Raw genomic sequence first — 13,063 nt, forward strand, 5'->3', positions numbered from 1 at the left:
TTATTCACTACATGATAGTTGCTTTGAAATCTACTGTGTTTTTGATTTTAGAAATTTTTGAACATTAAGTATAGAATACCATGAAGCAAGGCACAAGGTCAGCTCACTCTGTACCAGAACCTGTAGAGTTTTCTGTGCTCAATGCCCAGCACCCAGCTCAGTGCACAGAAAAAACATGAAATAAATGCTCACTGAATATCCTATTGAATAAACACATTGTAAATGATGCAGGTTTTTCGGTTTTAGAATTCCTGAGTTCTGGGTCCTGATTTGAGAACTTCTAGTTTGTAAGGATGAAGTTTTGTGAAGCATCTTGTCTATCATCATTGATTAAAAGTCTCCACAGATTCGTTATCTTGGCAAATCATTACTTTTAACTAGATGACTTCCAATATCTCTTACAGTGGTCTTTCTACAAGTTCATGAAAATGCAAATACAAGATATTATTTGTGGCTTATAAAACTCATGGATAAAACCAAGAAGACAAAAAATTTTATTATTAATACAAGTTGTGGAATAATAACCAAGGCCTCAAAAGGGGAAATTTAAGTCAATGTGAAGTTTTCGTCTTGTGAAATTGCTTATTGTTTTTTTATTAAATGAGATATGTGAGTTGAAGGAAAGAATTGAATTGCTTTGAAGAATTTATAAAGGCTTTTGGGGAAGGGTGAAGATAATGGCTTTATGACAGATGGCAGGGGGGGATAAAAATAGAAGAAAGGTATCTAATTGGAAAGTCTGATTAAACTTTTCCATGTACACATAAATTGCTCTTTCATCTTCCCAGGAAGATGTTGGTAAAAATCACATCACTTGATACTTTTGGAGTTGGGTAGAGGTGGAAGAAATAGGATGAGGATGTCAGATGTGATGAAATTAAATCTGGTGTATTTGATGCCAAAGCCTCATTCTAAATTTAAAATGTTTTCTTTTGGTATTTGTAGCTTAAATTTGCTTTAAAACAGGAAAATAATAGTTAAATAACTAAATAAAGTCAATAAGTTGTTTTAGGAACCAAAAAGTGAAGCAGAAGGCAAATGAATTTTAATTCCAGGAAGTTATTCCAGCATGCATTTATCTTTTTCATAAAAAAGTATACAAAAAATCCCCACCCTCCAGCAAAAACATGAAATAAGAAAGGATGAAATCTTTTGAAGCTTCTTAAATTATTGCTGCCAAGAAACTGAATTTTAGTAATTTCAAATTATACATATAAAATTGATGATTGCCTTTGACTGACAAAGGATTGGCTAGTTAAAAAATCAGTTTCATGTGTTACCAAAATTTGTTACCATTTCAGTGTTTCTAAATTGTTGCCCCAAATTGTTTCTATAGGTGTGCAAACTACGATACCTGGACATGGGTATTCAAAAATACACATGTTTTTCAAATGAATCATTACAGTGCACTGTTAGACTTCAAGTGTGAACATTATTACTCATGCACTTTACAAACATTGAAGAAAAATAAATAAATTATAGGATATTTGACAGTCTTCATTCCAAACATTTTCATAAGTGAAAGGACAAAACCCTTATGTTCGTGTTGAAGGGGTTCAATTCAGCCCTAAGGGTCTGACCGTTCACCAAGGTTGACTGATCTTCCCATGCTGGGACAGAGGCAGGAGGAAGGTTCGCTTGCTTGGCTAACTTGCTAGGGATAACCTGCAGAGTACGTTAACGTGCACTGGTATCTGGAACCTCGGTTTTTCCCATCAATAAGCAGAAGCGGCATCTTTCTGAAGTAGTCGATAATATCTGACACAGACAGAAAGTCCTGAAAGATTCAAAATAGGAAGAAAATCAGCATTGGAATGTGTAGCATGAATTTCGCAGTTTTTTTTTAATCTGCATAATATCCTACCTCTTGTACTGTAAGGATTATCAGTCTATATAAAATTTGGCAAAGCTTTTAATGATTTCTGCTATGGAACTTTGAAAAAAATTCTTCACCAGCATTCAACATACTATGGATGAAAGGCAAGTATGTATTTATGTATATGTTACTTAACTTCATGTAGGGGGTTATATATATTATATACAGAGAGAGAGGGAGAGTCTGATTATGATAGCTTTACCTTAGGATTGTTCTTTTTTATTTTTTATTCAAGTATAGTTGATTTATAATGTTGTGTTAGTTTCTGATATATAACAAAGTGATTAAGATACATGTATACCTTTTTCATATTGTTTTCCATTATGGTTTATCATAGGCTATTGAATATGGGGCCTCATCGTTTATCTCCCTCTTTTTATAAGGACACCAATCATTGGATTTCAGGACTGTTCTATTTGTGACTTGGTTTTGGATTTTGTGTCCCTCCTTTAAATCGCTAATAATGTTAGGAGATATAAGGGATCTGGAGGTCAGACGGCATCTCTGCTGTCTGAAGATGGTATCTGCGGTATGGCATAACAGTTCCCTCCTGATATCTGCTGTGTTTCCACTGCTACCTCCACACGCACAAGAGCGCTGTAGCGAGTCCCTCTATGCATTACCTGTATCACCCTTTCCTTGAGGGCCAAACTGAGAAACCCCCATCCGTCCATTTAGAAATGAGTCAGACGTTACCTAGGTACCCCAGACAGAGTTGTGCACTTCCTCCAAGACTACTCTTCTAGGTGCCTCCCTCCAGGGCAAGGCAATGAGAGGTTTGTATTTGTGTGCTTCCACACAAGCCCAGTAGAGATCCTGGAGGGCAGACATCTCTGCTTCTATGGGACCGATGTAGCTCTGCTGCTGCTGCTGCTGCTGCTGCTAAGTCGCTTCAGTCGTGTCCGACTCTGTGCGACCCCATAGACGGCAGCCCATCAGGCTCCCCCGTCCCTGGGATTCTCCAGGCAAGAATACTGGAGTGGGTTGCCATTTCCTTCTCCAATGCATGAAAGTGGAAAGTGACAGTGAAGTCGCTTAGTCGTGTCCGACTCTTAGTGACCCCATGGACTGTAGCGCACCAGGCTCCCCCGTCCCTGGGATTTTCCAGGCAAGAGTACTGGAGTGGGGTGCCATTGCCTTCTCCGATGCAGCTCTACCCACCCCGAACCAGTGATTCAAACATATGACCAAAATCATGGGTTTTTTCTACTGGTTTACATAGTCATAACTTAAAAATATTTGGAGTGAAGTAGAAGTTATGGGTAAGTTGTGTTTCCTTCTGGAAATGTTTGATACAGCTGATCCTCCTCCTGGAACTTTGAACTTAAAAAAGCATTAGGTTTAGCCATAGTTTCCTTTGCAAAAAGCAGCCCTGAAAGGTTTTCTTTACACGGTTCTCATTACTACCCCAAAAGGGACTAATATACACCTTGGGGAAACAGAGGGAAATGTTTTCGGCAATTTGCACAGCTTCACTGGCCTAACCTCCATTTTTAGGGAGAAATGACCCAAGTCATTTTTCCAGATGTTCATTTAAGACACGGCCTTATAAATACACTGTATCCTTACATCAAAATCATGTCACAGAGGTGACTTTAACTCACTTCTGTGTCATAGAAAGGACTTGCCTTTGGCACCATCTAATGATATTTTTTAATTTAAACATTTTTTTAAGTTACACATGTGATTTTAGACTAGTTGGAATAAAAGATGTAAAAAAGACACTGTGGCAGAGGTAGATACTGCTAACATTTTATTTCCTTCCAGCAAATGCAGGGTTTCACTAATGCAACTTAACTCTAAAGTTGTCAGGCAGTGTGGACCCCCAAAGAAGGCCACAGCCAGGTTCTGTGCAGGTAAGTGTGCAGAGAGGCACACGCAGAAAACTGGGGGAAGTTTGACAACTTGAAACCCTTACCTCTTTCCCTCGGAGTCCAGTTCCCAACAAGTAAACTTGGCTTTCCTCCTGATAACGGATTTGGATGTTGTAAACTTTATCTTTGTACAACACCATGAGAACGTATGGATTGGATATTGTTTTTTTAGAGCTGTCTCTAACCAGGAAAGTGCCGTCCTAAAAGGATAAATTCGTGTTATTATGGAAGTAGCAAAAGTCAATACTTCTGTTGCCTCTAAGAGCAGCAGACGATCCTCTAGAGATCTTGAAACCTACCGGTTGACAGTTTAGTGAACAGTTAGCTCCCCAAACAGCAGTAGTCCCGTGTGTCATGGATTTCTTGGTTGTCAAGAAGCAGGCAGCAGAGATTATATTAGAGAAATTCCCAATTTCAAAGAGATCTCTTTGAAGTCTCTCAATGAAAAAGGAATCTCTTTTACAATAATAAAACAAATAATAGATGGTTGAGTGGATACAGGGCCAGCAAAATAAGGACTTTAGTGGTTAACCAAAGATATCTCTTCCTGCTCCTGAGAGTTAATTCTATGCACTTTCTTTCCATGGTCAAAGTCAGAATACACCCAAATACCTAAGACATGTACCCATTTTAAAACCTCATGGTGCCCAGATACTGCATTTCATCATCAAACACCTGAAAAAAACCCAATGTGGATCATCCTTTTTTCCTGATATTTACCAAAATAGTGTGGTGATCTGGCCTATACTTTAAAATTTCATTTCATAAATTAGCTATGTAATATTATAATAATACTATAAAGATCTAATATTAAAATAGAATGAATTAGGAAGAACTTTATTTTTTTTTTTTTTTTTTTTTAGGAAGAACTTTAAATTACTCCTTCTTCTGTGTATTGAAATCAGGATGATCAATTTGCAATAATGCCTTTCCTTTGTTCTTTTTTCATTCTAGGTTGAATGAGTAAATTCTAGTCAAAACGTCTCTCTTAGACAAATATACCTGTGGATTCATAGCTCTGGCTTCACTTTGGAATTTCAAGTTTTGAAGATTTCCAGAGCCCACATGGCATCCCTAATTAAATTAATTAATTTAATTAATTAATCTGACTAATTAAGTCAGAATCTCTCCAGGTAAAATCAGAATTTTTTTTTAATGCTCCCCAAGTGACTTAAATGTGCAATCTGCTGGTGGTCCAGTGGTTAAGAATCTGCCTGCCAATGCAGGGCACATGGGTTCAGTCCCTGGTCCGGGAAGACCCCACATGCCTCGGAGCAACTAAGCCCATGTGCCACAATCATTGAGCCTGTGCTCTAGAGCTGGGGAGCGACAACTGCTGAGCCTCTGTGCCTGGAGCCTGTGATCCGCGGCAAGAGAAGACACTGCAGTGAGAAGCCTGCACATCGCAAGGAAGAGAAGCCCCCGCTCACCGCAACTAGAGACAGCCTGAGCAGCAACAAAGCCCCCGCACTGCCAAAAATAAATAATGTTTTTTTAAAGATGGGGAGATGAACACTAATCGCTTCCTATGATTAAAAAAAAAATAAAAGTGCCACCAAGCTTGAGGCTCCAGGACTTTTGTTGTAGTCTCAAGATGTGAAGAATGCGAAAGGTGAAGTATCTTTGATATATAGGCTTAAGATTAGTGTTCAATACCGGAAGACAGGAGATCAGGTTTAAGACCTTTAATATTAAATGACAATTAGAAATTTCTAGGGAAAAGGACAACAAGTTGCTGCTGTCTGTCTCAATATGGGTTCTTCCACATTGCTGTGGATGGCAATTGGGTGTCAAGAGGAAGATACAACTAGTAAGATGTTGGAAATTTGGGGGAAAGAGTTTCCTTTTGATGCTGTGTGATTCCTGTGAAAAGATGGACCATTTTCATTAATAAAATCTCCTAAGATTCCTTCAATCAAATGACTACCTTAATTTAAAATTTTTCTCAGGGTCCTAGGAGTCATTGCTATGGACATTAGTAGGTGAGAAGCTGGCACTAATTGGTACCCTTTGGTATAACAGCATGAACGGCACCCAGCAGAATTCCTAGCCCACAATGTATGTTCAGTCTGTCTGACTCTTTGAGACCCCATGACCTGTAGCCCACCAGGCTCCTCTGTCTATGGGAACTTCCAGGCAAGAATGCTGGAGTGGGCTGCCATTTCCTCCTCCAGGGGATCTTTCTGACCCAGGGGTAGAACCCGAGTCTCTTGTACCTCCTGCACTGGCGGCAGGTTCTGTACCACTGCATCCCCTGGGCTTTGTTTCATTGGATGATCTATCCAAACTGTAGGAAGAGAGGTTGTAAAAACAAAAATCTGTTGTTAGTTGTTAGCAGCTATGAAAAGCAAGCTTGAAGCCAGTATCTAAAGCCCATCACTGGTACTCGGGAAAAGTCAGTCCCATTTCTTTTCTCCTATTTATACTTCAAAAAATAAACTTGTAGCACAGTACCTGGTTTATCTTTCTAAGAGCTGCTTCTGCCTCTGTTCGGGTAATATAAGAAACGTACCAGTCTTCATTTAATGAATTCTGAAAATGCAAATTTTTTAAAATGGAATAAATTTTGTAGTTACATAAGTAAGTGAAAAAAAAAGAGCCTCCAAGTAATCATTTCCATAAATCACCACCTCAGTTCCATAAAGTTTGAAACACTTGTGTTATTAGTTTGAATATAGAATCATTCAGGTGAAGCTAAATAGAAGATATTTTATGTGAACTGCTTTTTATCATATGCTCATTCCCAAGGTAGAGGTGAATAAGCATTCATAGATAATTGAGTCTCTAATCAGGAAAGATTCAGATGTAATAATTTCTTCAGTTTAGAATAATAATATATTTAATGAAAAACACTGGGTTAATGAGCAGTTAAATGACTTATGCTATGTCATAAACTAAGAAACAGATGAAAAATAGAATTATTTTTCTGTTTAATGTGAAACACACATTTGCCATTGGAAGAGGAACATCAAGGAAAAAGAACCTATTTTTCAACTGAATTCTCCTCTCAATATTTTTCACTAAAAAAATTAAGACTAAAAGAAAATAAAAGTATAGGGGAGTATTCAGTGGAAGATTCTGATGATCCATTTGCTGGTGTAGAAATAAAATATGAACATATGCCTTATTACCTCTTCTTCCCCAGGGGATTGTGGTCTAGGTTTGCTTGGAACTGGCGAGAAGTTCCTGCCTTCCATTCTGGGAAGTGGTCTGTTGCCAGGACCTTTGAAAGTATAGCATTTTGAACCTTAATTTACTTTAAGCAATTTTTCACTAGTCATAGCCCATCACTGCCCACCCCCCACAATGCCCTTGCAGTTGTTCCCAGCAATTAACATTTCAAGAAACCACAGCTTCCAAAATAACTTTCACTTGTTCAAAGCCACAAGGGCTGCTCGAGCCCTGTTCCGCAGCCATGCCAGTGAAATTCTGAGACACTACACCGCACATTTGATTGGTTGCTTAACTGAGCACCTTATGTATATACCACCAAGTGGTAACAGTGTGGAGGTGAAGATAATTATGTTCTCATTTTCACAAAAAGAAATGTGACTTACCTGAGATGAGGTGAAATTACCTTGAGAATATTCTTAGCTCTCAGAGCCAGCGCTTACTACCTGCTGTTCTTGATCAAATTTCTTACAGAAGCAGAACTGTTAGACTCACATAGAAGGAGGCCCTAACGGTATCTGATCCATCAGGAAGCCTGTGTCGGAGTCTGTAAATTACCCAGCACTTGTGCCTCCCCTTCTCTAATGCTTTTTTTTTTCTTGTTGACAGTTCCATGAAATTTTTCAAGAGAATGTGTTTCCTAATCTCAGGAAAGGTTTGATTGTGTTGATTTGCAATTGCTAAGCCTGTCTCTATACGCCAGAACAGCTATTACAGGATGGTAAATTCCGTGAGTTGAATGTTCTCTTAACAATTCATGCATCATTCGTTTGTTCATTCAACAGATATTTTTTCAGCACTGCTCTGGCCAGGCCCTGAGTAAGGCACCTGTGTACATGACCTTCCATCCTCACAGCAACCCCACAAGGTGGGTATTGTCTTCTTTTTGAATATCATGAAACAAAGGTTCAGAGAGTCTAAACAAATCATGTGTCTTAGTGGCAGGGCCAGAACTTGAACTTGTGATTCCCAAATATGACTGTGCATAAAAGAGAATTCCAGGGGGACCCTGAATCACCCAGGCTCAAGAATCTGCATTTAACAAGCACTCCAGGTGGTTCTGCACCAGGTCTGTCACTTCATCTAATACATCTAATACACCACAGAGGGTAAATCGCCTGCCCCAGGGCCCCTGAGAGGGGAGAGTTACTTGAAGAGTCCAGGTCTTCCTAGCCGGGATTATTCGCGATGCAGACGGGGCTGGCCTGAGCTGCTGATCTTCCTTCTTAAGGCTCCCAGCACCTGAACAGACCTTCCCCATGCTCCCCTTTGCAGTGCAACATGCAGACACTTGTATAACGTTGGTTGAGGGAATGAAATCTAGCTATATGAGAAAGTCATGTAATGAAGGTCTATAGTGCATGGCTGTCTTAGAATTGAGGAATTATTCTCTATCTGCATCTGCAGGTCAGCACCACAAAGTCACTATTCATGACAGACAATATATTACTTTTCATTGCCGTCACCCTCAACCCTTAATATCTAGATCCTCAAGAGACCTGGGACAGGTTTGTGGCCAATATAAAGCACATCCTTTGTCTTCCTGACCTTGGGGCAACCAGTGGGTTAGACTGAGGGCCAGGTGTCCTGGCACTCTTAGGAAAAAAGGGATCAATTTTGATTAAGGTAGTAGAATAAGCCCTCTGCATTCATGGCTTCCACATCGGTGAATTCAGCCAACTACAGACTGGTTCAACCAATGGCTTAGCCAAGTCTGTGGATGTGGAGCTGTGGACGTGAAGGGCCAACTGTGCTACATCATTTTATACAAAGAACTTGAACATCCTGGGATTTTGTTATCAGTGGGGGTCCTGGAACCAATCCCCTCTCCTGTATTAAAGGGATAATTATATTCAAAAAAATAATAAAAGCCAACTGTTTATATTAATAATCTCTGTCACCAACTCATAGAAGCAGGAGTCTATGGAATTTACTTTGGGAGATACTACTATAAGTGAAACTCTAGTACTTTGGCCACCTCATGCAAAGAGTTGAGTCATTGGAAAAGACTCTGATGCTGGGAGGGATTGGGGGCAGGAGGAGAAGGGGATGACAGAGGATGAGATGGCTGGATGGCATCACCGACTCGATGGACGTGAGTCTGAGTGAACTCCTGGAGTTGGTGATGGACAGGGAGGCCTGGCGTGCTGTGGTTCATGGGGTCGCAAAGAGTCGGACACGACTGAGCAACTGAACTGACTGACTGACTGAACTGAGTATAAGTGAAGTGTCTGAAGCTCAGATGCCTGGACGGACCAGGCAAGGGACACAAAGTAGGTTTACAAAATGATGAGTTGTGGCCACTGAGGGGTGGGCGGGGGCACTGTGGAAGCCATGTAGTGAATAAGGACACTATATCCTAAAATGCTTAGGAAACATTGAAAACAATGAAAGGTTTCATTGGTGTCAGCAGCAGAATCTCATACACATATGGCATGATGTGCCCAACTAAATGCAATAGACATGCTCCTGAAAGAAAGAGTCTACTCTTAAGTTAAAATTTAAACTTATTAGTTTTCTGTTTATAACACATACTAGTGTTCCTCCATGTGTACATGACTACAAAAAAAAAAAAAGTGTTTTATTTTTTTCTCACAGAATTTTTAAATCTTAAGTCAACCTTTAAAAATTAGGTAATTTCACATTAAAAGCCATATTTCTATTTTTTCTCGAAAAAGAAATCAGAAGATGTGTTTCCTAGCATGAGGAAAAAAATTGTTTACTAGAGTTGGGTGACTTCATAGTCATTTGACAGTCATTCAACAAACGTTTTAAAGTGCTTACCATGTGCTAGTCACTTGCAAGTCTTTAAGGATAAAAAATAAACACAGCTAGTCCTACCATGTAGGCCTTTGTTTCTGCTTGAAGTGGTCCATGAACCAGCAATACCAGCTGGGAACTTGGAACTTGGGAATCACATGGAAACTTGCTAGAAATGCAGAACCTTGGGTCCCATCCAAGATCCACTGATTAGAATCTGCATTTTAACATCGCCCCCAGGTGATTTGCATGCATTTTAAAGTTTGAGGACTGTCTCAAGAAATGCTTACCATGGACACCCAAAAGAGGTATTATTAAAAAATACAGGTCTTCAGCTAGACTTACTGTATCAGAATCCTGCGGGTTGGGGTCCCTTAATCTGTATTTTAAACATGTTCCTCAACTAGCACTCCAGGTTAGATTCATTATAGAAATCAAAACTACAGAGAAAGCTAGCACTGTCCTAAGCATCATATAAAGACAGCAGGGAAGAAAAGTTCTGCGTGGGAAGATAAAGGCCACGGCCGCCTTCACGCGGGAGAGTGTGTGCGCGTCTGTGTGTGTTGTTGTTGAGTGGCGTATCCTGTCACTACAGCAAACTTTGGTACACTTCAGAAGCGGAAGTGCTGAATAAGGAAGTCAGATGCTTTTAGGAAACAACAAAACTTTTGCCAAAGGCTTTGGGACATCCAGTCATGACGGCATATTGGCTAGAGTAGGCCACTAGAGCCCAGAGTACAAACCTTGAGAGAAGTATGGTGGCAGGGAGGCGCTCTGCGGAAAGTTAGTGTTACTGTGGAGGCAGAAAAAGAACAGGTTTAAGTTGGGTTGGGGTCAAGGGGTCAGAGAGGGAGCCTGAATTGGGGAAATGCTGCTTCTCTGGCTATCCTCAACCCCTCCCTGAAACCACGGGGGCAGGGCAAAAAGAAGGAACTTGCTGAACATACTTCACTTCTGTCTCAGGAAGACCATGCCAAAGTCTAACAAGCTTCTCAAGACGAAAAACAAAAGCAACCTGAGAACAGTGTGAAGAGCTTTAAAAGCTACTTTAAAAAGGCAGCAGCAGTCTGAGGACTTTGAGTCTGGAGCACGACTCAAGTTCTCTGGGAGAACACTTCTCTTTCTGTTAGGGAAATATATTCCATGGGCGTGTTGCTTGGGATGGTGAATCCCCAGAGCCTAGTGGTCTACAAGGAGAGGGGAGGGCATGAGAGACAGAGGGCTTGGCAGGGCTACAGCAGACAGAAATTGCATCTGCGGGGACAGCGGGGGAGGAGGGCCAGTGGGAGGCCCTGAAAGCCTGTCTGCTCCACACTGAGCAGCAGTTTCCCTACCCATTAGGCCATACTTTTGATAAAGGCCTGCTTTGTTCAGAAATCTCGTGCGAGTGGTGTTTTGAAAGAGTGAAGGATAGGGCTGGGCTCAGGGTGGGATGAGGTGGCATAAGAAAGTGGCAGACGTGGCAGCAGAAGAAGAACAACTGGAAGAATGAGAAGAAGCAGCAGAAAATCAGAGCAAGAGGCACCCGGGGTAAATGAAAAAAATTGAGAATCCTTCCAGATACCTAGCAGAGTGGAAGGATCTTACTGGTGGGTGAGTTTCCTTCCATCCTTAGGGTAGGGACTAGGCCTCTCCCTTTGGATAGTAAAGGAGAAGAGGAGCTGGAAAGGCTGGTGGGTGAAGCCTCGGGGGTGCCGGGAGATAGCCTGAGGGCTTATTTATGAGAAATGCCCTGAGTCCTCCTCCTGTCTGTGCCTCTCCTTCTGGAGAGCCTGCCTCCTCATGGGTCCTGAGAAATACTGCTGCTGCTGAGAAAACAGACCTGCTGGGGACAGAGCCCGTACAGTGAACATTCCACGCCTGCCAAGTGCAAGGTGCACTGGATGGGCATTCTCATCCACGATGGAGGGTGAACTCCAAGTAATTAATTGGGCTTCTTGACTGTTTGTTTGTTTGTTTTTAACCTACAGAGTAAAAAACATTCCCTGTTTCCTGCCAGAGTCCATTCTGTCTGGGGCCATGACAGGGCAGGCAATTCTGTACCTCTCTTCTCCCCAAGCACAACACTCAGAAAACAGCGGTGAGCTAATATGTGCATTTGTGCATTCTTTATGCTCAGCTTGGTTTTCTTTCCTAAGACCCAAAATGTTCTGACCCTATGACTGGTGGCTTATTTCTTTCTTCCTCAACCCACCTGACATTAGCTCAATATCAGTGGCCCCAGACGTTATGCTAGGTCAGAACTGAATGATTCAGCACACACCTTTCTGAGAAGGCTCCAGACGAGTGAGTTAATGGGAGGGAGTTCTTGGGCGATGGCTTGGTAGATCTTGAAGGGAAGGTGTTGGAGGTCATGGGGAGAGGTGATGGCTGGGGCGGAAGTCTTTGATGTACTTCAGAGGAAAAGAAAAAGGAAAGATTGTCAGAATCCAAGTGTCACAGGGACATACATCCCCAGACTGCTCCCTGGTTAGAAACAGCTCGTGTAAAGGGAGATACAAAAATTCAAAAGACGAAATGTCATTAGGAAGAGGTGGGGTGGATGCCCACCCCATAGGGTTTTTCTCGATGGTTTACCACCTCAGAACACAGTTTCAAATGCTGCCATTCTCCATCATTCTTCATAGTACACTTTTTTTTTCATTTTTGAAATGTTAACTTGTCAGAAAATTGTCAGTTAGAAATCATATGAATTTCAGAAATGATTCACAAGTTTTTTTTAAATGAAAGACAAATTTTATGCCATGTCATTCATAAACAGTTAGTAATCCTTTACCCAATGCTGTCTATCATACTGTATGTATGATTTTCAGTTTTGCTGTACTAGTAAATATTAATAGTTTGCACTGTTATACATGAACTTAGCAGTTCTTTTTGGTAATGCAGCCAAGTAATTCCATTTTATTATAGTTATACAGTATACCAACTGGCATACATATGCTCAATACTAATTTTACAATGATAATGGATTCTACAGAGTTTCTATACTAACTAATTCCATCTGAACACAGAAAACTAAAGGAAAGGTTACAAGTTGTAAGAAAGTCTTTCTGAACATACCATCATCTTCATCCTGGTAAGGGGAAGAAAAAAAAAGATATTAATTTATCATCAAAACATAATTTCTCAAAGAAAAATGCATTTCTCAATCACAGAAATGCCTCTGTTTTCTTTCTTTAGCAGTTGCGTGTCTCCACAATAAAGGTACTGTGGAGAAGAGTAGAACTTGCTAAGTAATTTATGATTTCTTAATACAAATAGTCATTTAAAGACATTCCAATCTGAAACACTCTTTATATACTTAAAAGAGGTTCTGAAGTGTCTAAATAGCCCTAGAGATACTAATAATGATGATATCTACTATGTCTCCCAAGATTCCTAG

General features: G+C 40.6%; 1 protein-coding gene across 8 annotated transcripts in view; it reads right to left on the reverse strand.

Annotated features, from left to right (window-relative positions):
- Positions 1–1,023: 1,023 nt before the first annotated feature.
- The window catches only part of LCP2 (lymphocyte cytosolic protein 2), a 48,463-nt gene continuing 36,423 nt past the window's right edge, over positions 1,024–13,063 (reverse strand). For 2 of the 8 annotated variants that reach the window (XM_006075527.4, XM_025270825.3), the window contains exons 15-21: positions 12,742–12,754; positions 11,945–12,074; positions 10,425–10,474; positions 6,882–6,973; positions 6,205–6,282; positions 3,795–3,950; positions 1,024–1,777 (exon numbers count right to left, since the gene is read on the reverse strand). In XM_006075527.4, the coding sequence (XP_006075589.1) occupies positions 1,655–1,777; positions 3,795–3,950; positions 6,205–6,282; positions 6,882–6,973; positions 10,425–10,474; positions 11,945–12,074; positions 12,742–12,754 (642 nt within the window). In that variant the 3' untranslated portion in view covers positions 1,024–1,654. Of the gene's footprint in view, positions 1,778–3,794; positions 3,951–5,153; positions 6,038–6,204; positions 6,283–6,881; positions 6,974–10,424; positions 10,475–11,944; positions 12,075–12,741; positions 12,755–13,063 lie in introns of those variants that run through there. The other 6 variants (XM_044932634.2, XM_025270828.3, XM_025270823.3 and 3 more) reach the window with 4 other exon arrangements.

This window comes from Bubalus bubalis, chromosome 19 (genome assembly GCF_019923935.1).
Source record: "Bubalus bubalis isolate 160015118507 breed Murrah chromosome 19, NDDB_SH_1, whole genome shotgun sequence".
In the NCBI taxonomy this organism is placed as follows: Eukaryota; Metazoa; Chordata; class Mammalia; order Artiodactyla; family Bovidae; genus Bubalus; species Bubalus bubalis.